Raw genomic sequence first — 22,462 nt, 5'->3', positions numbered from 1 at the left:
AATTTGGATAATGTTCAGTCTTAGTTTCTTCAGATACATATCCTGGGCTGGGCACAGTGGCTCATGCCTGTAGTCTCAGCACTGTGGGGTGTTGAGTCAGGCAGATCACTTGAGGTCAGGAGTTTGAGACCAGCCTGGGCAATGTAGTAAGACCCCATCTCTTAAAAAAAAATGTATCCTGCCCAACCTTGTCCTAGGACACCAGTCATACGTGTATTAGACTACTTGAAGTTGTCTCATAGCCCACTGACACTTGGTTTATTTTATTCAGTTTTTTTCTCCCTGTGTTTCATTTCAAATAGCTTCTTTTGCTATGTCTCTAAGTTAATCTTCTGCAATATGTCATCCGCTCTTAATCCTATCCAGAGTATTTTTCATCGCAGACATTGTGTTTTTCATCTCTAGAAGTGTTAATGTCATCTATAGCTTTCCTTTTAACATGTGTAGCATTTTCCTTACCTTTTGAACATATGGAGTATTTCTGTTGTTGTTTTTTGTTTTTTAGAGACAGGGTCTTGGTCTGTTGCCCAGGCCGGAGTGCAGTGGTATGATCTCAGCTCACTGCAGCCTCTGCCTCCCAGTTCAAATGATTCTCGTGCCTCAGCCTCCCAAGTAGCTGGGACTACAGGTGCGTGCCACCATGCCTGGCTAATTTTTGTATTTTTAGTAGAGATGGGGTTTTGCCATGTTGGCCAGGTTGGTTTTGGAACCCCTGAGCTTAGGTGATCCACCTGCCTTGACCTCCCAAAGTGCTGGGATTACAGGCGTGAGCCACCATGCCTGGCCATGTTGTCTGTTTTAATTAACTCTGCCTAACTGTCCTCCCAAATAGTTGCCGCAGTGCTCACTCCCACCAGCAGCACCTGCCTAGGACGCATTACTCCATACTCTTCAAGATTCTTCAGATTAAAAAAACAAATTGTAACACCCCACACCTACAGAAAAGCAGACAAATCTTATTGAGTGACAGCCCTCTGTGTTATCTCAAAGCGAGCCCACCATGGTGGTTTTTTTTTAAATATGGAAAAGTTCTGTGTTTTTGTTTGTGTTCCAGTGAAAGTTCTTTTTTAGATATCCTTTAATTGGTTTATATAAGATTTTATGTGGAATGTAGCAGTCATACCTATAAATTAAACCTAAGGCAGATGGAGAACTTTGGAGTTGAGCCTTCCTACTGTAATTTTCGTATTGGATGTGAAGGGCAGTGTGATTTTCATAAGACTTTCATCGTTGTACTCCTAGTTGGTATACTTCTGAACACCTTTGAGGCCAGATCTGGTCATCAGGAAACAAAGGTTTCCTTCAGCAACTGCCTGTGGTAACATTAGGTGTTCTTGAATTAATGGACCAATTAAAACATCTTTGTAGTTTCTGCTTCAGGCAAGTGTTTTTTGCCCTAAATGTGGATAGGAAGAATGAAGCCCTTCATCCTCCTTTTTGCCTGATTATAGCTGTAAGAGGTTCACCTGTTCTCAGAAGACATGAGGATTGTGAAGAGAGGGGTCTTGTGTTGCTTCAGAGGAATGAGTATCAGTCCCTTTCAGAAGCTTTCCTGGACAGACAGGCATTAGGGCCAAATCACTCTGCCCCACCCCTCACCATCATGTCCTAGTCTCTGCTGCCTGTCTCATTCTTCCTCTTTACTTTGGTGGTGCCAAGAGGATGACATGATGGGCATTGATTCTCTCCACAGACCTTTCTGACAACCTACTTTCAGTATCCCCCCAGTGCACAGAAGACAAACCAGACTGTGGACTGTGTTTGATTCCTGGGCTCTATTTTAAAAGACAGTGTATTAGTTCTCACATTTTAGAATTTGTTTGCCAAGGTTTCCACAGGAGTTTAGAAACTAGGGGGAGGGCTGATGTTTAAAGTTAGCTAAAACGTTCCTTTCAGGGTCATGATTTAATTTTATATTCTCTGGTGAGTTCCCTGTAGTGACTGGGAGCAGTCCTCAGCCTTGATTGGCATAGAGTACTATTAATATTAGGAGTGTTTATTTGGGGAAACTAAAATTTGCATCAAATCCGTCAGAGGTGTTTGGATCTACAAAATACCGGAGGGAAAGCTGAATTGAGAATCATAATAAATAAAAGACCACATTGTTCTTTTTTTTTTTTTTTTTGAGACCGTGTCTTGCTCTGTCACTCAGGCTGCAGTGCAATGGCACGATCTTGGATCACTGCAGTCTCCGCCTCCCAGATTCAAGCAATTTTCCTGCCTCAGCCTCCTGAGTAGCTGGGATTACAGGTGTGTGCCACTACCCCTGGCTACTTTTGGTAATTTTAGTAGAGACAGGGTTTCACCATGTTGGCCAGGCTGGTCTCAAACTCCTGGCCTCAAGTGATCCACCCGGCTTCCCAAAGTGCTGGGATTACAGGTGTGAGCCACCGCGCCCGACCAAGACCACATCCTTTTATTGAATGTTCCTCCTACCATGTTTTCTTTTTTCTTTCAATTAATCATTGACTCTGACTGTTGATGTCTCTAGCTCTCTCTTATTTCCAGTTTTATAGCTGTAAATTTCTCTGTCTTCCTAAGATACAAGGTAAATTTCTCTTGCTGATATTGGTGGTTTTGGAAAGTGAGTGGTGTGGATGACTGCCCAGAAAACAACAGAACACAAAAGCATTATCTGCCCAGAACACATCACCAAATAGATACAAACTCATCTCTCACTGAGTGAAATAGCTTCCTTTTTGGCAGCAAGAATGATTTTCTTGGTGCCATATTTTTCAACCCGCCTGCTCTTGAAGCCAGCAGCAATTGCAGACTTGGCATTCCCAGGCACCCAGTTAAGGGAAAGTGACGTGTAGAGGAGGTATCAGATGGGTCTGGATATAGAAAAAGCAGCTGGTTCAAAACCCCATGGGCTGCCTTTCTGTGATAGAGTTATTCACACTTGGGTTAGATAAGGCACAGAGTCCTCCTACACTGGTGCGGAAATGAAGCAGACAGTCTGGCTCGTTGGGCAGCCTAGCCTCCTCCAGAATCTGTGCTTGCCTTCCCTGTGGAGTGACTGGCAGATCTTAGAATTCAGACCTCAGTGGTTGCTAGCCAGCACTCTCACGTTGGTTGGTCCTTCCCTCTGCATCTTTGATTCTTTAGAGATAGATAAACAAGCACGGACTCTCCTTTGACACGTGCTTGGAACAGACACCTGCACAAGCCGCCTTTCTCCTCCCACTTCTGCCTGGTCTTCCGAGCACCTGCTTTTCTTGTTTGAACTCTTTTTTTTTTTTTTTTTTTTTTTTTTTTGAGACAGAACCTCTCTGTCGCCCAGGCTGGAGTGCAGTGGCATGATCTCAGCTCACTGCAACCTCTGCCTCCCAGGTTCAAATAATTCTCCTGCCTCAGCCTCCCAAGTAGCTGGGATTACAGGTGCCTGCTACCACGCCTGGCTAATTTTTGTATTTTTAGTAGAGACAGGGTTTCACCATTTGGCCAGGCTGGTCTCGAACTCCTGGTCTCAAGTGATCTGCCTGCCTTGGCCACCCAAAGTGCTGGCATTACAGGCATGAGCCACTGCACCCGGCCTGATTCTTTACAGATAAACAAACATTGACTCTGCTTTGACACGTGCTTGAATCAGGTAACTGCACCAGCTGCCTTTCTCCTCCCACTTCTGCCTGGTCCTCCGAATGCCTGCTTTTCTTATTTGAACTCTTCTGTCCTTTCCTTTGAAAACCTAACAGGTGCTAAACAGGCCATTTTCCATGTTGGTGGTTATTAAGCAAGACTTGAACATTTGTTTGTTGCTGGTTTAGGCTTTTATTTCAGAGTTCACAGAATTAACTTTCTTTTTTTCTGATCCCTTCCAGAGTAAATGTGTCAAATACTGGCCTGATGAGTATGCTCTAAAAGAATATGGCGTCATGCGTGTTAGGAACGTCAAAGAAAGCGCCGCTCATGACTATACGCTAAGAGAACTTAAACTTTCAAAGGTTGGACAAGTAAGTATATTGTCGTATTCTAGAGACTTTGGGAACTATTGATGGTGTGTAGGAATTCAGGGTCTTGCTGTTACTCATGTTTGCATACATGCATGCATTCGCTGACTCATTGATTCAGTACCCATTTATTGGGTTCCTTCTATGTGCCAGGCACAGTTTAAGCAGTACTGGTACATTGTGAACAAGGCAGGCAGTGTTCCTGCCCTCATTGAGCCTAGGGAGATGGACGATTTAAAAACAAATAACTGGCCAGGCGCCGTGGCTCACACCTGTAATCCCAGCACTTCGGGAGGCTGAGGCTTGAGCCAGGGAGTTTGAGACCAGCCCTGGGTGGGAGACTGGGATAGCGTGACCTGAGTGGCTACAAGGCCTGTTAGGAGGCCTCTGCAGGGGCCTATGTTGATGGCCTCCTCTCCAAGTATCCACAGACTTCAGCAGTTGTTCTTTTTTGTTCCTTCCTTTGGAATGGAATATTATATAAAATGGCAGAATAAACTGGAAGAGAAGCAGTAGATGTGAGAGGTGCTGGGGGGTGGAGTCTGCAGGATATGAGGATTGTTTGGCTTTTGGAGGAGGAAGAGGGATTCAAGACACATTGTAGATGTTTGAGTCTGAGCGGACAGTGGTGCTGTGGCAGACACCACAAAAGCTGGAAGGAGAACTGATGTGGGCAGTGATTTGTTTTCTTCTGGATGTGTTCAGCTGGGCATCTGAACAGTCATGTGGACATTCATCTATTCATTTAGAGATATTTGTTCAATGACCTCTTGGTTCCTGGCACCATGCTGCTTGCTGGAGATAGAGCTGGGGAACAAAACAGTTGGAATCCCGGCACTCCCAAGTGTACACTGTACTGGCCAGTAATCTACCAGCCCAGTAATCGCACATATAAATATATCATTATAAACTGTAATCAGGGCTAGAAAGAAAAAATGCAGGAGTTTAGGGTTCATTTGTAGGGGGAAGGGACTTTTTTTTTTGAAACAGAATCTTGTTCTGTCACCCAGACTGGAGTGCACTGGTGCATTCACGGCACACTGCAGCCTCAACCTCCTAAGCTCAAGTGATCTTCTCGCCTCAGCCTCCCATGTAGCTGGGTGCTACAGGCGTGTGCCACCATGCCCACCCAATTGTTAAATTTTTATAGAGATGGTTGTCTCATTATGTTGCCCAGGCTGGTCTTGAACTCCTGGGCTTAAGCAATCCTGCTGCCACATGCAGCCTCCCAAGGTGCTGGAATTACAGGCGTGAGCCAGCGCACCCGGCCAAGGGAGGGGAGGTTCTTAAGACATAGGGAACAATGTGTTTGAGTCAGCAAAGGAGGTTGTGGGGGTTTGTCCTAAGTGTGGTAAGCAGCCAGAGTTGGATTTAAGCTTTTAAGAGATTCCCCTCCACCCTGTAGAGACTGGAGGGGGCAGGAGTTGTTCTAGGGATTAGGACCAATTTGGAGGTACTGCAGTCATCAGAGTAAAAGATAATATGGATTGAACTAGGCCAGTGGCCGAGGTGCCTGAAAGAAGAGGACCCAGTAGAGCTGACTGGAGGCAGACGTGCAGGGATTCAGTGAAGGAGTGTACCAAGGGCGAGGGTGGTGTACAGGGTGACTGGCAGTTTTCTAGCTTGAGAAAGGTCGAGGGGGATGGCAGTGGACTTGAGGAAGCTGGGAGGATCAAGGACCTCTTTGTGGACACACAAAGTTTGAGATGCCTTGGACACATTGAAGTGGAGCAGTCAGGGAGGCAAGGGTGGAGGTGGGATGCGGAGGGGAGGTGGGATGCAGAGCGTCGTGGATGGATCAGTTTTGCTCGATAGAGGGACATTTTTTTCTGTGGCAACAGGAAGGCAAAAGGAGAAGGTGGCCACAGATGCCGGTAGGTGAGCTGAGAGTGGTTGTATTCCCTATCCTCTCGGAAGCTTGAGGCAAGGCCATCAACAGACAATCAGAGGGAATAAGAAGAGATAGAATATATGAAGAAAGGGAGAAAAGATGAAATCGTAATTGTGTAGCAGGGCAAGAAGTCCAGAAATTTCTGTGCTGTGCCAAGTGCCCAGTTGAGGTGGTGAACATGAAAATATACTGATACCCATTGCCTGGTTTTTCTCCAAGGACACTTTGCTCCTAGGGCACAAAACAGAAAGTACGTGGTTTGTCCAGGCCCAGGGCTTTGCATAGGTGCAGTGGATGGAGAGGAGGTAAAGGAGTGGAGGCACATGGTAGAGAGAGACTGTCCCCAGAGCACGGGGACTCCTGGCCGGATGAGGGGGACAGGTGCAGGAGGAGGCAGGTGGAAAGTAGAGGGAGGGCTCAGTGGTCTGGAGGCTACAGGAAGTGACGGGGTGACCAGAAGGAGCTGGAAGGCAGTGTGGTTGTGGCCCAGGGTGGGATGTTTGGATTTCTGATGTCAGAGAGGGTCCAGTCCTTCTGATGATGGGGAGGGGTGGAGGCTGAATCTATGGTAGAGATAGTGAGAGGAACTGGAACAATGTAGCTGTCAAGTAGAAATGGGAGACAGGGCTGGGCGCAGTGGCTCACGCCTGTAATCCCAGCATATTGGGAGGCTGAGGCAAGAGGATCGTGTTAGCTCAGGAGTTCTGGGCTGCATTGAGCTGTGATTGTGCCACTGCACTCCAGCCTTGGCAACAGAGCGAGACCCTGTCTGTTAAAAAAATAAAAAAAGAGAAGAAAAAAGAGAAAAGTGTCCTTTTACATCCCTTTTAAAAATGTCACTTAAGGCTGGGCAAAGTGGCTCATGCCTGTAATCCCTGCACTTTGGGAGGCCGAGGCGGGTGGATTACTTGAGGTCAGGAGTACAAGACCAGCCTGGCCAACATGGCGAAACCCCGTCTCTACTAAAATTATAGCTGGATGTGGTGGTACACGCCTGTAGTCCCAGCTACTCGGGAGTCGAGTCTGAGGCACAAGAATTGCTTGAATCGGTGAGGCGTAGGTTGCAGTGAGCTGTGATCAGGTCACTGCACCAGCCTGGATGACAGAGTGAGACTCTGTCTCAAAAAAAAAGTCACTTAGCTTAGATTGTCTCTACATATATAGGAAGAAGATGTAGCAATGAATGGTGCTGCTACAATTACATGATCTGGATAGACCCAGAAACATGATACTTTTTGGTTTTCTGTAGCCTTGGTGCCATTGTTGATCTTTATTAATTATCATTATCCTCAAAATAGCCGTAATGTGCTGAGTCTCTTCCTATTTGCTGGGCAGAGGCTGAGTATTTCAGCGAGCTCATTGAGTCCTTACAATTGCATTATGAGAGAGAGAAAGATTATTATTTCCACTTTGCAAAATGAAGAAATTGACGTTTAGAGATATCCAAGGGCCACGTGAGTGTGAGTGCCTGGAATTGGAGCCTAAATCTAGTCATCTGATAGCAAAGCCTGTTTTCTTATCTGCTTTGCATTAAATACAAGTTTAAAATAGAACAATACTGGCCAGGCTGGTGGCTCATGCCTGTAATCCCAGCACTTTGGGAGGCCGAGGCAGGCAGATCACCTGAGGTCAGGAGTTTGAAACCAGCCTGGCCAACATGGCGAAAGAAACCCCATCTCTACTAAAAATAAAAAATTAGCCAGGCATGGTGACACATGCCTGTAATCCCAGCTACTTGGGAGGCTGAGGCAGGAGAATCACTTGAACCCGGGAGGCAGAGGTTGCAGTGAGCCAAGATCATGCCACTGCACTCCAGCCTGGGCAACAGAGTAAGACTGTCTTGGAAAAAAAAAAAAAAAGAATGATACTATAATAAAAGTCTGTGTTTATATGGTGGGGAAGGTTGAGTATCAATAAAATAACAAAGAGGAATGAATGTCTTAAGTGAATGCCTGTTTCCCCATCTGCTTCCTCTTCTGCTGGGAGAGACCTGGATCCCTAGAGGTCTCAGTTGCCTCCAGAGCTGAGTGCCACAGGGATGCAGGGGAACAGAGATGTTACCTGTCACTGATAATTCAGAGAGATGATTCAGGGTCTAGTTACCTGAAAGAACAAATTGCCATGCCAGACCTCTTGGTTCTTATGACAGCAGCAAAGAGTCGCCTGCAGGATTGCCCAAAAGGAGACGAATTCTGGGAACCTCACGAAGAGGACCTTTCAGTGGAACCTGGGGAGATTCTCTTCCGCTCCATTGGCTCACATTGGATTTAGGAAAGCTTGGAACCGGGTGATTCCTCAACCTCTTGATTTATTTAATTCTTTTCTGGTTTTTCTTGGCTCTACTCCAGGGGAATACGGAGAGAACGGTCTGGCAATACCACTTTCGGACCTGGCCAGACCACGGAGTGCCCAGCGACCCCGGGGGCGTGCTGGACTTCCTGGAGGAGGTGCACCATAAGCAGGAGAGCATCATGGATGCAGGGCCGGTTGTGGTGCACTGCAGGTGACAGCTCCTGCTGCCCCTCTAGGCCACAGCCTGTCCCTGTCTCCTAGCGCCCAGGGCTTGCTTTTACCTATCCACCCCCAGCTCTTTAACTGTAGGAAGAATTTAATATCTGTTTGAGGTATAGAGCAACTGCATTGAGGGACATTTTGATCCCAAGGCATATTTCTCCTAGACCCTACAGCACTGCCATTGGCCATGGCCATTGCAACATGCTTAGTTAAAACAGCAAAGACTAAGTCAGCATTGTCTCTGAGTCCACTAGAAGTTGTGCATTAAACAACTTCATCCTGGCTCTGCAGTTTCTCCTTATTCTTTGTGATGTTTGCTTTGTAGCTGTTGACTGCTCTGTAGGTATTGAGGTGGTGGGGGTGTGGTGGAAATAGACCTGACTCTTGAGGATCCCTTAAGTCATTTTTGCTTGGTTCTCTTTTACCTTCTTTTCTTCTACTCTTCTACGATTCATCTCTTTGATTGTGATTCTGTTCTCTCTCTCTCTCTTTTTTTTTTTTTTCGTTTTTGAGACGGAGTCTTGTTTTGTCGCCCTGGCTGGAGTGCAGTGGCGCCATCTTGGCTCACTGCAACCTCTGCCTCCCGGGTTCAGGCCATTCTCCTGCCTCAGCCTCCCAAGTAGCTGGGATTACAGGCATCTGACACTACGCCCGGCTAATTTTTGTATTTTAATAGAGACAAGGTTTTGTCATGTTGGCCAGGCTGGTCTCGAACCCTTGACCTCAGGTGATCCACCTGCCTTGTCCTTCCAAAGTGCTGGGATTAGAGGTGTGAGCCACAATGCCCGGCCCATTCTATTCTCTTCTACCATAAATATATTTCTCCCCTAACACTATATTTGTTTGCTTCACAAGATTCCAGCCACTTTCCACCAAGGCCTTTGATGGAAGCTGTGCTGTGACCTCTGTAATGAGTCTGTGGGCTGCTGATTCTCCAGTTTGGGCTTCATGATTATATTGGGGAATATTGGGTTTCCTAAATCTCGTTCATTTCTTGGGCAAGTAGATATATGTGAAACTTTTTATTTGTCCAGTTGTTAAAGAAGCTACCATTTATTGAGCCAGCCTCTGAGCACAATGTTTTTTGTTTTGTTTTTAATTTTTTAAATTATTTACTTCTTCTATTTCAATAACTTTATTATTATTATTTTTTGAGACAGAGTCTTACTCTGTCACCCAGGCTAGAGTGCAATTGCGCGATCTCAGCTCACTGCAACCTCTGCTTTCTGGGTTCAAGCAATTCTCATGTCTCAGCCTCCCGGGTAGCTGGGATTACATGTGCATGACAATATGTCTGGCTAATTTTTATGTTTTTAGTAGAGACGAGGTTTTGCTGTGTTGGCCAGGCTGGTTTGGAACTCCTGGCCTCAAGTGATCCTCCTGCCTCGGCCTCCCAAAGTGCTGGTATTATAGGCGAGAGCCACTGCACCTGGCGCTCTTTCAGTAATTTTGATGTATTTTTTTGTATACGATTCCTGTTTCATTCTGTCCAACCAGCACTCTGTATGGTATGTGCTGTTGTCCCCATTTCACAGATGCAGAAACTAAGGGTCAGAGAGGTTAAGGGACTTACCTCAGGCACGTTGTACTGGAGAAGCTGAACTCCAAGAGCAGGTTTGGGCTAACTCCAAAGCCCTGTGCTTTTTGCTAACGTATTTTCAAACATAAATAGACAATTTTGTAAATAGCTCCCAAGAGTAGACATTGTTTCTGTTAATATTAATGGCTTGGTTTTGAGTCTGAAACCCCCATGAATGATTCTGTTGTCCCTGCTTTTTGTCCTTCTGCCCGCAGTGCTGGAATTGGCCGGACAGGGACGTTCATCGTGATTGATATTCTTATTGACATCATCAGAGAGAAAGGTGGGTCATCTGGCGGGCAAGAAGCAACAGTTTCTGTTTTTAGTTTATGGAAGGAAAGTGCTCATGAAAACAGCCTGGGGAAGAGAGGTTGAATGGGAAATTTTTTTTCACAAAAATCTGGGCTGAAGACTTCAGTGTGTCTGCCTGAGAACAGAAGTGACACTATTTGAGCTTTTGGCATAAAATGAAGTCTAGGAGCTGCAGAACCCACTGCCATGGCCTTTTGTTGCATACACAGTGGTGGTCGCTATCCAGCCACCTGACCTTGTTTACAGTATGGGGTGATTTGTTGGAAAGTGAGGGAATCCTGACTTCTGCCACTTTGTTATTTATGTAGTTTTCTGGGATCATTGGTATTGGTCAGAAGTTCAACACTGTAGCCATTGCAACATGCTCAGTTAAAACAGCAAAGACTAAAAAAAAATTAGCATTGTCTCTGAGTCCACTAAAAGTTGTGCATTAAACAACTTCATCCTGGCTCTGCAGTTTCTCTTTATTCTTCATGATGTTTCTTTCGTAGGTGTTGACTGCGACATTGACGTTCCCAAAACCATCCAGATGGTGCGGTCTCAGAGGTCAGGGATGGTCCAGACAGAAGCACAGTACCGATTTATCTATATGGCGGTCCAGCATTATATTGAAACACTACAGCGCAGGATTGAAGAAGAGCAGGTACCAGCCTAAGGGCTGGCATGCGGATTCTCATTCTCTTGCTAGGGCTCTTGGATACGCTCTCCTTTTGAGCAAGAGGACAGGCTCTGATAGACAACTGTTTGATTTGGGAATGGGAAACAAACTCCCAACTAAAAGGGCCTCTGGAAACTGTTAATTATTCTCTACTTCTCAGCTCTGATTTTTCACTGCAGAGGAGTTTAGGGAAGGGCACCATCCTATCAGCCTGGCCTGCCAGATTGAAGAACTGCCATGCAGAAAGGTTCTCACGTTCTCAGGCTCACGTGGCAAGCGTAAAACTCAAAGCCTTGAAGTTTCTAGCCTGTTCCGGCCTTGATCCAGGCCATGTTTATCCTGATTCCATCCTTTAAAACGAATGCCTCATTCTTAATAGCGCAAGGCAGTTTGAACCACTAATTTGGTCGAGTTGGAAACAGTGAAACTTCAATTTTAATAAGCTGTGCATAATGAAGAGGAATGTGGAATTGGAGCCTTTCCATCTGAAGCTATTCATAACAGGCACAAAGCTGAGTTAATTAGGAATATGCTGAGATGAAGGAAATGAGGAGAACTGCTCTTTTAGGGGCTGTGCTTCTCTCCCCCACCCCTAAACCCCATTGCCATGCTGCAGATGGGGTGGTGTCTAAACATCAGTGGCGAGTGCCCGCATTACTCTGCTCGTTGCCTTCCAGAGAACTCAGCTTCTCCAAATGCTGAGCTCTTTTCAGAATGGGACCTCCTACCAATATTTGAAAGATTTCTAGCCTAGCAGAATAGCAGCCACGTTATCAAAGTTTGGTTGGCCAAAGTAAGGTACCTGCTAATTAGTTTAGTAGGTTTTCAGTCCACACAGACATACGGGATTGTTTTATTGTACATAGACATCTTCAGAAACAGTGTATGTATAGAAACGTAAGGTCAAAATTTGAACCTCAGTGCTTTAAATCTGAATTTGTATTAAGTGATATGAAATATTTAGATGGTTACCTTATTTTATATATGTCTTCCATTGTACTTAATTTGGCCCAAGAATAGTTAGGCAAAAAGTTGCCCAAAGAGAAGGATTTCCTGGTAAATACAAAGAGAATGTAACATAGTTGCTACAAGTTGGAGCATGTTCAGGGATGTCTTTTTTTTTTTTTTTTTTTTTTTTGAGAGAGAGGTCTCTCTCTGTTGCCCAGGCTAGAGTGCAGTGGTGCAATCATGGCTTACTGCAGCCTCAGTCTCCCGGGCTTAAGCGATCCTCCCACCTCAGCATCCCAAGTAGCTGGGACTACAGGCATGCACCACCACACCTAGCTAATTTTCTCATTTTTTGTAGTGTCACGGTTTCGCCATGTTGCCCAGGCTAGTCTCGAATTCCTAGGCTCAAGCAGTGCTCCTGCCTCAGCCTCTCTGAGTAGTTAGGACTACAAATTTGTGGCACTATGCCCAGCTAATTTTTTTATCTTCATTTTGTAGAGACAAGGTCTCACTATGTTGCCCAGGCTAGTTTCGAACTCCTGGGCTCAAACAACCCTCCCACTTTGGGTTTCCAAAGTGCTGGGATTACAAGTGTGAGCCACTGAGCCCAGTGACCTCTGGGTTTTAAAAATGTGTAGGCTGCGATTATTTATTTTTAAAAATGAAATCCTGCAATATATAGTTTACTGCATTGTGTAGTTTGAATCAATCTGGGAACTGGCTCGCTGGCTGATTGTGGTAAAGTAAAGAAGTACTTAATTTAGTAGAAAGTTTAAATGGCAGACATAACATTAAACCCAGCTGATTTATAAATGAAGCAAAAGAACAAAACTCATTCAGGATAATTGGTTATTCTAAAATAGTAATTTCTAAAATTATGAAGTGTTCAGGACCTTTGGGAGTGAAACAATTTGCTAAAGAAGGATCAGTGAAAAAAAGGAATGATGGGTGAAGAGCTGTGGAGAAGGAAGAAAAGAAACAGCACAAGGAAGGAAGAATATAAAATCAGATGTGGGAATCCAGGGGAAAGTGCAAACGAAGCAAGATTGAGAAAATTCTCAAGTTTTTATAAACAGTTCTCATGCTCTGCCAGTTCCTTGGAGGTAGACTTTTTTGTTAACTTCCAACTACAGTAGTGAAAAAAAAAAAAAAAACCCTCAAATTTACAAAAGCGGTCTGTGGAATTTCCTGACTGTTAAGTTTTTAGCACACTTAACTTTATCATTCATTTATTCTCTCTGTTTAAAATTAAAAATGTAAATTTTAAAAAGTAAAATGTTTGTTGGTTACAAACATTTATACCCCTTTGTCTCTAAATATCATTTCATTTTAAAAAATAAATAATCTAAGCCTACACATTCTAAAATGTGTGTATTTTCTAAAAATAAGGGCGTTCTCTTACATAACCAATGTCACAATTATTTGATACAATGATCGAAATCTGGAAACTAACATTGATATAATACTATTATCTAACCTACAGACCATCTTCAAATTTTGCCAGTTTGTCCTGCTAGTATCTTTTATGGGTCCAGGGTCACACAGTGCATTTGGTTATAATGTATCTTTTTTCTCTTTTTTGAGACAAGGTCTCACTTTGTTGCCCAGGTTGGAGTGCAGTGGTGCAATTATGGCTCATGGCAGCCTTGACCTCCTTGGGCTCAGGGGATCCTCCCACCTCAGCCTCTCGAGTAGCTGGGGACCACGGGTGTGCACCACTATGCCTGGCTAAGTTTTGTATTTTTTGTAGAGATGGAGCTTCGCCGTGTTGCCCCGGCTGGCCTTGAACTCCTGGGCTCAAGTGACCCTCCTGCCTTGGCCTCCCAAAGTTCTGGGATTACAGGCGTGAGCCACCACACCTGGCCAGTTATTAGTATGTTTAATCTCTTTAATCTGGAACAGTTTCTCAGTCATTCTTTATTTTTCATGACCTGGATGTTTTTGAAGAGTTTAGGCCAGCTATTTAGTAGAATGCCTTTCAGTTTGGATTTGTCCAGTGTTTTCTCTTGACTATGTTCTAGTCATGCATTTTTGGCAGAACTGTCACAGAAACGTTGTTGTAGTCTTCTTAGTACATCACATCAGGTGCACACTGTTGATCTGGTTCATTACTAGTGGTGTTAACTTTGATCACTTGAATAAGGTGGTGTCTGTCAAATTTGTCCACCATAAAGTTACTTGAGCAAACTGTAGCTGGGACTACAGGCGTAGGAAAAAATGTATTTTTCCCTTTTAAGTTAATCTCTTGTCCATAAAGTTATTATTTTTCCCTTTTAAGTTAATATCTTGTCGGTAGATACTGGAGACTGCGTAAATTACCTATTTCTCATAATACTTTTTTTTTTGAGACGGAGTCTTGCACTGTCTCCCAGGCTGGAGTGCAGTGGCGCAATCTCGGCTCACTGCAGGCTCTGCCTCCACCATTCTCCTGCCTCACCCTCCCAAGTAGCTGGGACTATAGGCACCCACCATCACACCTGGCTAATTTTTTGTATTTCTAGTAGAGACGGGGTCTCACTGTGTTAGCCAGGATGGTCTCAATCTCCTGACCTTCTGATCCACCCGCCTCGGCCTCCCAAAGTGCTGGGATTACAGGCGTGAGCCACCGCGCCCGGCTCTCATAATACTTTTTGCCTACTAATTTTATATTCATTGATTAAATTCTTGCCTGAAAAAATTATTACTGTGGTATTTGCCAAATGGCAATTTTCTGTTTCCATCATTGCCTTTCCCCAGCTTTTAAAAGTGACAAAGAAAAATTGTATATAAAGTGTACACCATGATATTTTGATATATGTATACTTTGTGAAATGATTATCAAAATTGAGTTAAATAATGCATCCAACATCTCAGTTACTTTTTTTTTTTTTTTTTTTTTTTTGAGACAGAGTCTTGGTCTGTCATCCAGGCTGGAGAGCAGTGCCATAATCTCGGCTCACTACTACCTCCACCTCCCAGGTTCAAGTGATTCTCCTGCCTCGGCCTCCCCAGTAGCTGGGATTACAGGTGCCCGCCATCACACCTGGCTAATTTTTGTATTTTTAGTAGAGATGGGGTTTCACCACGTTGGCCAGGCTGGTCTCGAACTCCTGACCTCAAATGATCCACCCACCCTGGCTTTGCAAAGTGCTGGGATTACAGGCGTGAGCTACTGTGCCAGGCCACTCTTAATAAATTTTAAGTGTACATTTTTTTTTTTTTTTCAGATGGAGTCTCACTTTGTCACCCCGGCTGGAGTGCTGTGGCATGATCTTGGCACACTGGAACCTCTGCCTCCTGGGTTCAGGTGCTTCTCCCACCTCAGCCTCCCAAGTAGCTGAGACTACAGGCACCCACCACCATACCTGGCTAATTATCGTATTTTTAGTAGAGATGGGGTTTCACCATGTTAGCCAGGCTGGTCTCGAACTCCTGACCTCAGGTGATCCGCCCACCTCGGCCTCCCAAAGTGCTGAGATTACAAGCATGAGCCACCATGCCCAGCCACATTATGTTATGATTAACTATAATCACCATGCTGTATATTAGATCTCCAAAATGTATTCATCTTATGTAACTTCAAGTTTGTACCCTTTGACCAAAGTCTCCTTGTTTTCCCCACCCCTAACCCCTGGTAATCACTGCTTTAACCTCAGTTTTTATGAGTTTGACTGGTTTAGATTCCACATACAAATGACATCAGGCAGTGATGGTTTATTTCACTTAGCATAATGTCATCCATGTTCTTGCAAATGACAGGATTTTTTTCTTTTTAAAAATAATATTCCCGCTGGACACGGTGGCTCATGCCTGTAATCCCAGCACTTTGGAAGGCTGAGGAGGGCGGATCACTTGAGGTCAGGAGTTCGAGACCAGCCTGGCCAACATGGTGAAACCCCATCTCTACCAAAAATATAAAAAATTAGCTGGGTGTGGTGGCACACACCTGTGATCCCAGCTACTTGGGAGACTGAGGCAGGAGGATCGCTTGAGCCCGGGAGGCGGAGGTTGCAGTGAGCCAAGATGGTGCCACTGCACTTTAGCCTGGATGTTGATGTTGTTCCACTTGTTTATTTTTACTTTGGTTCCCTGTGCTTTTGGTATCAAATCCTAAAAACCATTGCCATGACCATTGTCATGTTGCTTTCCCCATATGCTTTCTTCTAGAACTTTTAAGGTTCATCATTCCCTTTTCTGTTTTTAGTTGCAAGCCTACTATAAGGAAGGGCTTTTCTTTCTCCCTCATTTATTTATTCATGTTTATCAGAATGGGCACCTTACTACTATTTTTGTTGTTATTGCTTGAATTGACTTGAATTTGGCTAGTGGGAACCTTTTCAGATTGGGTACTCTGTCCTTTTGATCTGTTTCCATTTTCAAGCACTTCTTTAGACTTTAGAAGATGGTCTAGGCTCATCTCCTCCTTTCCCAGCCATTTTTCAAAGGAACCTGATTCCTTTTAGTGAAGAGTAGTATTTTGAAACCAAGATCTGGGCACTGGGTCTACTTGTTTGTACTGGTACAATGTTCTTTGAATTGCTAATTAGCTGATCAATTACTGCTCTATTTGAGTTCCCTCTTTCTAAAACCTCACATATGTGTACAGATGGTCCCTGAATTATGATGGTTCGACTTACGATTTTTGATTTTATGATGGTTTGAGAGCAATACATCCATTCTGTTTTTCACTTTTCATTCAACACTTTATTTTAAAATAGGTATTGTGAGATGATATTGCCCACCTATAGGCTAATGTAAGTTTTCTGAGCACGTTTGAAGTAGGCTAGGCTAAGCTGTGGTGTTTGGTAGGTTAGATACATTAAATGCATTTTCGACTAGTGATATTTTCAACTTATGATGAGTTTATTGGGATGTATCCCCATAAAGTCGAGGAGCATTATACATATCTCTGTATAGTAGAGTGAGTTCCTTATACCTTTCATCCACTTTCCCCTGAAGTTAACATTTTACCTAACCATGATACATGTATCAAAACTAAAACATTAACATCAATACATTGCTATTAACTAAACTCTAGAGTTTAATTGGATTTTGCCAGTTTTCCAACGAATATCCTTTTTCTGTTCCAGGATCCAATTCATGATCACACATTGAGTTTGGTCACTTGTCTCTGTAGTCTTCTCCAATCTGTGACAGCCTCTTAGGCTTTCCTTGTTTTTCATGACCTTGACGATTTTTAAGAGTACTGGTCAGATATCTTGTAGGATATCCCTCAACTTGTGTTTAATCTTACGTTTTCTTATGATTAGACTTGAGTAATGGATTTTTGGGAAGAATACCACAGAGGTATATTGTTAAGTGTTCTCATCACTTGGAGGTAAATGTTATCAACATGGCCTGGTGATGTTAAACTTGTCAGTTTGTTTAGTTAGTATCTGCCAGATTTTTCTCACTGCATAATTACAAATCCTTCTTAACTTATGATGGGGTGATGGGGTTACAGCCTGATAAGCCCATTTTAAATTGAAAATATCATAAGTCAAAAATGCATTTAATGCATCTAAATTACTAAACATCACAGCTTAGCCTAGCCTGCCTTAAACGTACTCAGGACACTTATATTAGCTTACAGTTGGGAAAAATCATCTCATGAAAAGCCTGTTTTATAATGTGTTACATATTTCATGTAATGTGTTGAGTACTGTACTCAGAATGAAAAACAGAAGGGTTGTATTGCTTTTGTACCATCATAAAATAAAAAAAACCATAAGGCAAACCATCATGAAGTTGGGGACTGCCCGTACTTTTTTCCCCTTTCCCTGTTCAATTCTTTGGAAGAAAGTCATTTAGTTCAGACCATACTCAAGAGAAGGGAAATAAAGCTCCATCTCTTGGAGCTTAATTGAAACTGGAATGACTAGTTTCTATATATGTTATTTAGAGTCCTTTTGTAAGAAGGATTTGTTCCTTCTCTCCATTTATTTATTCCATTATTTATATTGATAGAGATGCATGTATATTTATTTTATACTTTAGGTTATAATCTATTTTTCTTGCTCAAATTGTAACAGCTTTGGTCACTGGGGGGTTCTTCAGTTTGGCTCCTGTGTCCTTTGACATGTCCCCATCCTCTTGTTTCTGAGTGCTTCTCTACTTTGGCATTATAAAAGATGTTCCAGGCTCCTCTTATATTTTTCCCTGCCGCAGCCCTAGAGTCATCGCATTTTTCTATGGAGCCCTGGTTCCTTTTACTTTAGACGGGGGTTTAGAAACCAGTCTGGGTGTTGGGTATGCTCATTGCTACTGGAATCACTGCTTCTAGTCCCTCTCAGCAGATAGAGCTAGAAAACATATGGCTGTATATGAATCCATGGATTCACATATATCTATAATTGTTTTCTCTATCTGGCCATCTGTATATATATTAAGCTAAACATGAGTTCATACTGATGTCTCAGACTCTAATCCATTGCTGCAGGGCTCGTTCTTGCCTTCCTCTTGCTTATTTGTGACGTCTTTCTCTAACAGGGAGAAACCCCAGTCTCATTATCACCAATCTACCTACTCATTTGCTCAACCCTGGTATAGGTGTAAAGTAATTTCAGAATTACTAACCTATATCCGTGTGAGAATTGTATTTGCCAACTAGGTACTTCTTGTTTGAAGGAAATACATACAACACAGGTAGCGTCTCTACACTTCAGTATACAGAGATCTGAACAGTGTTCTCTCTGAGCGAATCATATTGTGGGACAAAAATTACTTTTAAAAATTCCGTAATGGGTCAGACCTATAATCCTAGCACTTTGGGAGGCTGAGGTGGGCAGATCACCTGAGGTCAGGAATTCGAGACCAGCCTGGCCAACATGGTAAAACCCCATCTCTACAAAATACAAAAATTAGCCAGGCGTGGCGGCATGTTCCTGTAATCCCAGCTACTCTGGAGGCTGAGGCACGAGAGTCACTTGAACCTGGGAGGCAGAGGTTTCAGTGAGCCGAGATTGCGCCACTGCACTCCAGCCTGGGTGACAGAGCAAGACTCCGTCTCAAAAAAAAAAAAAATTCCATAATGATAGCAGAGCTAGAATAGAAATGGGATTGCACAGGCTGAATTTGAGTTGTTGCAACATTAAACGAGCAAGATTTAAACTGGCCTTGTGTGGCACTTGCTATTTGGCTGCTCATATTTTATTAGACACTTTCTTTTTGTTTGGTGTCATTCCTTTGAGAAATATTTGAGTGCCTTTTCTGTTGCAGACATTGATTAGATGCTGAGGTTGTAACAATGAAGAAGATAGCCATGGCTGTTGCCTCATGGAACTGAAGTTTTACCAGATGTAAAATTTGAGTTAACATGAGGCCGTGCCCCCATGTGCCCTACTGTTTCTTCACACAGCTCCGTTCATCTCCTTGGTCCAATGAAAAGGTTTTTTCATACTTGTTCATTCATTCCTGCATTAATTAAAGTAGGTTGTACTGTGCCAGGCACTGGGAATATTTAAGTAGTTGTGTTCCTGAAATGGAAATAAATCCAGCATGGTTGGAGTAGAAGGAGTTGGGGGGCAATGTGGAGTATGATGGGGGGATTGGAAAAGTAAGCTGAGACCAGATTTTTTAGTTTGGAGGGAGAGGTGGGGCTTGTAGGCCATATTACAGATTTTAGACTTTATTTGGAGGGAAATGGAAGTCACCGAGGAGTCTGAAGCAGGGGAATGACATAAAAAGATACTCATTTTAGGCCGGGTGTGGTGGCTCACGCGTAATCCCAGCACTTTGGGAGGCTGAAGTGGATGGATCGCTTGAGGCCAAGAGTTTGAGACTAGCCTGGTTAACATGGTGAAACCCTGTCTCTACCAAAAATACAAAAATTAGCTGGGCATGGTGGCTCACGCCTCTAGTCCCAGCTACTTGGGAGGCTGAGGCATGAGAATCGCATGAACCCGGGAGGCAGAGATTGCAGTGAGCTGAGATTGTGCCACTGCATTCCAGCCTGGGTGACAGAGTGAGACTTCGTCTCACAAAAAAAAAAAAAAAAAAAAAGACCCTCATTTTGAAAGAGGACCCTGGCTTGAGAGTGAAGAATGGGTGGGCACCAGGCTTGAGCAGCTGCAGGGGCCCGTGAGGAGCTGCTGAAATGCTGCACGTGAGAACCCGTCATGGTTTGGTCAGGATGGGCAGGACTGACAGTGAGCACAGGGCGAAGTAAAACCAGCAAGATTTCATGATTGGATAGTGGAAGGAATCACGGTGTTTGTAGTCTTCAAATGTGAACCCAGAGTGCACTGGACAAGTAGTCTAGGCTGCTCTGTAATCAAGGCAAGTGTTTTCATTTTACCCTCTCTTCCTGCTCTTGGCTTTTGGATTTTTTGTAATTTAAGGTTTATGAATGTAATCAGTTACTTCACATGGAAAGATACTTAATACCAGATGATTTTGGAGTCTTGCGATCAATCCTTTCTCTCAATCTTGGGTGTGTGTCAGTTGGCAAGGCCATAAGATTTGTTATAAACATTGCAGAAGGCTTGGTTACTGTGCTGTGACGTTGAATTTGGGTGGAGACAGATCAATTTCAGATTATTTTCTAGGCCTCAGAAACACATTACCCTCTACTCCACAAACACAAATCAAAGCAAAACAATCCCTATTCCCTGAGAATTTCTCTTGATCTATAACACAGCCTGGGCTGTCACAGTACTGAGATAAGCCCATCTGATTTGTGAGTCTGTTTTATTTCTTGGTCTTCTACATAAGCTAAAAAGTTTCAACATTTTAATGCTTTTCCTTGGATTCCTTTGAGTCATTGAAGTAATTCCTGTTTCATTTGTACTAATTATTCCACACTAGAAAATTCTGTTGTAATCACTTTATGTGTTAATAGAAATACTGAGTTTTATTTTCAAGGAAGTATTGAGTAGGGAGGGGGAAATAGGGATTTGCTGTTCAATGGGTATAGAGTTTCACTAATACAAGACAAAAAACTTCAGAGATCTTCTATATAGCAGTGGGTATATAGTTAACAATACTGTACATCTAACAGTTTGTTAAGAGGGTAGATCTCATGTCATGTGTTTTTAAAATTTACTTTTAAAAAAGTATCGAGTAAAAAAGCAGTTTTACTCCTCAGTTTCTATTTATTATATATTTAAAATTTTTATTTTAAAAAGTGAGTTGAGATTTTTAAACCTCAGGATAAGTTTTATTTTTTAAAAAATTTATTTTATTATTATTTTTTGAGATGGAGTCTCACTCTGTCACCCAGGCTGGAGTGCAGTGGTGTCTCGGCTCACTGCAACCTCCATCTCCCAGGTTCAAGTGATTCTGCTGCTTCAGCCTCTTGAGTAGCTGGGATTACAGCCGTGCGCCACCATGCCCGGCTAATTTTTGTATTTTTAGTAGAGACGGGGTGTCACCATGTTGGTCAGGCTTGTCTTGAACTCCTGACCTCAAGTGACCACCTGCCTTGGCCTCTCAAAGTGCTGGGATTACAGGTATGAGCCACAGTGCCCGGCGGGATAAGTTTTAAAATAATGTTCTCCGCTGGCTGGGCATGGTGGCTCATGCCTGTAAACCCAGCACTTTGGGAGGCGGAGGCAGAAGTATCACTTGAGGCCAAGAGTTTGAGACCAGTCTGGGTAACATAATGAGACCCCCGTCTCTACAAAAAATAAAAAAAGTTTTGCTGAGCGTGGCATATTCCTGTAGCTATTGGGAGGCTGGGGTGGGAGGATTGCTTGAGCCCAGGAGTTTGAGGCTGCAGTGAGCTATGATTGCACCACTGTGCTCTAGCCTGGGTGACAGAGTGAGACCCTGTCTCTTTAAAAAAAAAAAAAAAAAAAGGGCCAGGCGTGGTGGCTTATGCCTGTAACCCCAGCACTTTGGGAGGCCGAGGCAGGCGGATCACTTGAGGCCAGGAATTTGAGACCAGCCTGGCCAACATGATGAAACCCCATCTCTACTAAAAATACAAAAATAAGCTGGGTGTTGTGGTGCAGACCTGTAATCCCAGCTACTTGGGAGGCTGAGGCAGAGAATTGCTTCAACCTGGGAGGCAGAGGCTACAGTGAGCCGAGATCACACCACTGCACTCCAGCCTGGGCGACAGAGCGAGACTCCATCTCAAAAACAACAACAACAAAACCAAACAAAAGTTCTTGCCAATTCTTCCATTTAATATTTAATTTTGAATTATATTGTATCTTTCTAAGGGTTGTTTCTTATATAGGCAAAGATTTTTCAGTGCTAAACATTTATGACTGCTATTAGGAATGGTTATTTACAAGTCTTTTTGTTTGAAGAAAATGGCTGTTCAAAAAATTAAAATAGTATATAAACCAAACAAAATATTTTTGCTTTGGATGTGTGTTTTTTAGCTTGTTCCCTACGCTGTAAGTTCTTACTGACTGCTTTATCACTTAATAAATTGGTTTGGCTACTTTAACAGAGGCAAATAGTATTAGACAAAAAATTTTTTTTTATTTTTATTTTTTGAGACCATCTCACTCCATCATCCAGGCTGTAGTGCAGTAGCCTGATCTTGGCTCAGTGCAACCTCTGCCTCCCAGGTTCAAGCGATTCTCATGCCTCAGCCTCCTGAGTAGCTGGAATTATAGGCATGCACCACCACACTCAGCTAATTTTTGTATTTTTAGTAGAGACAGGGTTTTGCCATG

The 22,462-nt window shown here is 43.4% G+C and overlaps 1 protein-coding gene across 1 annotated transcript in view; it reads left to right on the top strand.

Moving 5' to 3' along the window:
• PTPN11 (protein tyrosine phosphatase non-receptor type 11) overlaps window positions 1–22,462 on the top strand; it is a 93,575-nt gene that overhangs the window by 62,051 nt on the left and 9,062 nt on the right. The window contains exons 10-13 of the mRNA XM_032168619.2: window positions 3,822–3,953; window positions 8,190–8,344; window positions 10,150–10,217; window positions 10,738–10,889. Coding sequence (XP_032024510.1) covers window positions 3,822–3,953; window positions 8,190–8,344; window positions 10,150–10,217; window positions 10,738–10,889 — 507 coding nt within the window. The remainder of the gene's footprint in view (window positions 1–3,821; window positions 3,954–8,189; window positions 8,345–10,149; window positions 10,218–10,737; window positions 10,890–22,462) is intronic.

The sequence above is a fragment of the Hylobates moloch genome, unplaced genomic scaffold, assembly GCF_009828535.3.
Source record: "Hylobates moloch isolate HMO894 unplaced genomic scaffold, HMol_V3 SCAFFOLD_12, whole genome shotgun sequence".
Lineage (NCBI taxonomy): Eukaryota > Metazoa > Chordata > Mammalia > Primates > Hylobatidae > Hylobates > Hylobates moloch.
Note: the sequence above shows the minus strand (reverse complement) of the source record. Positions and strands in the feature narration are given on the sequence as shown.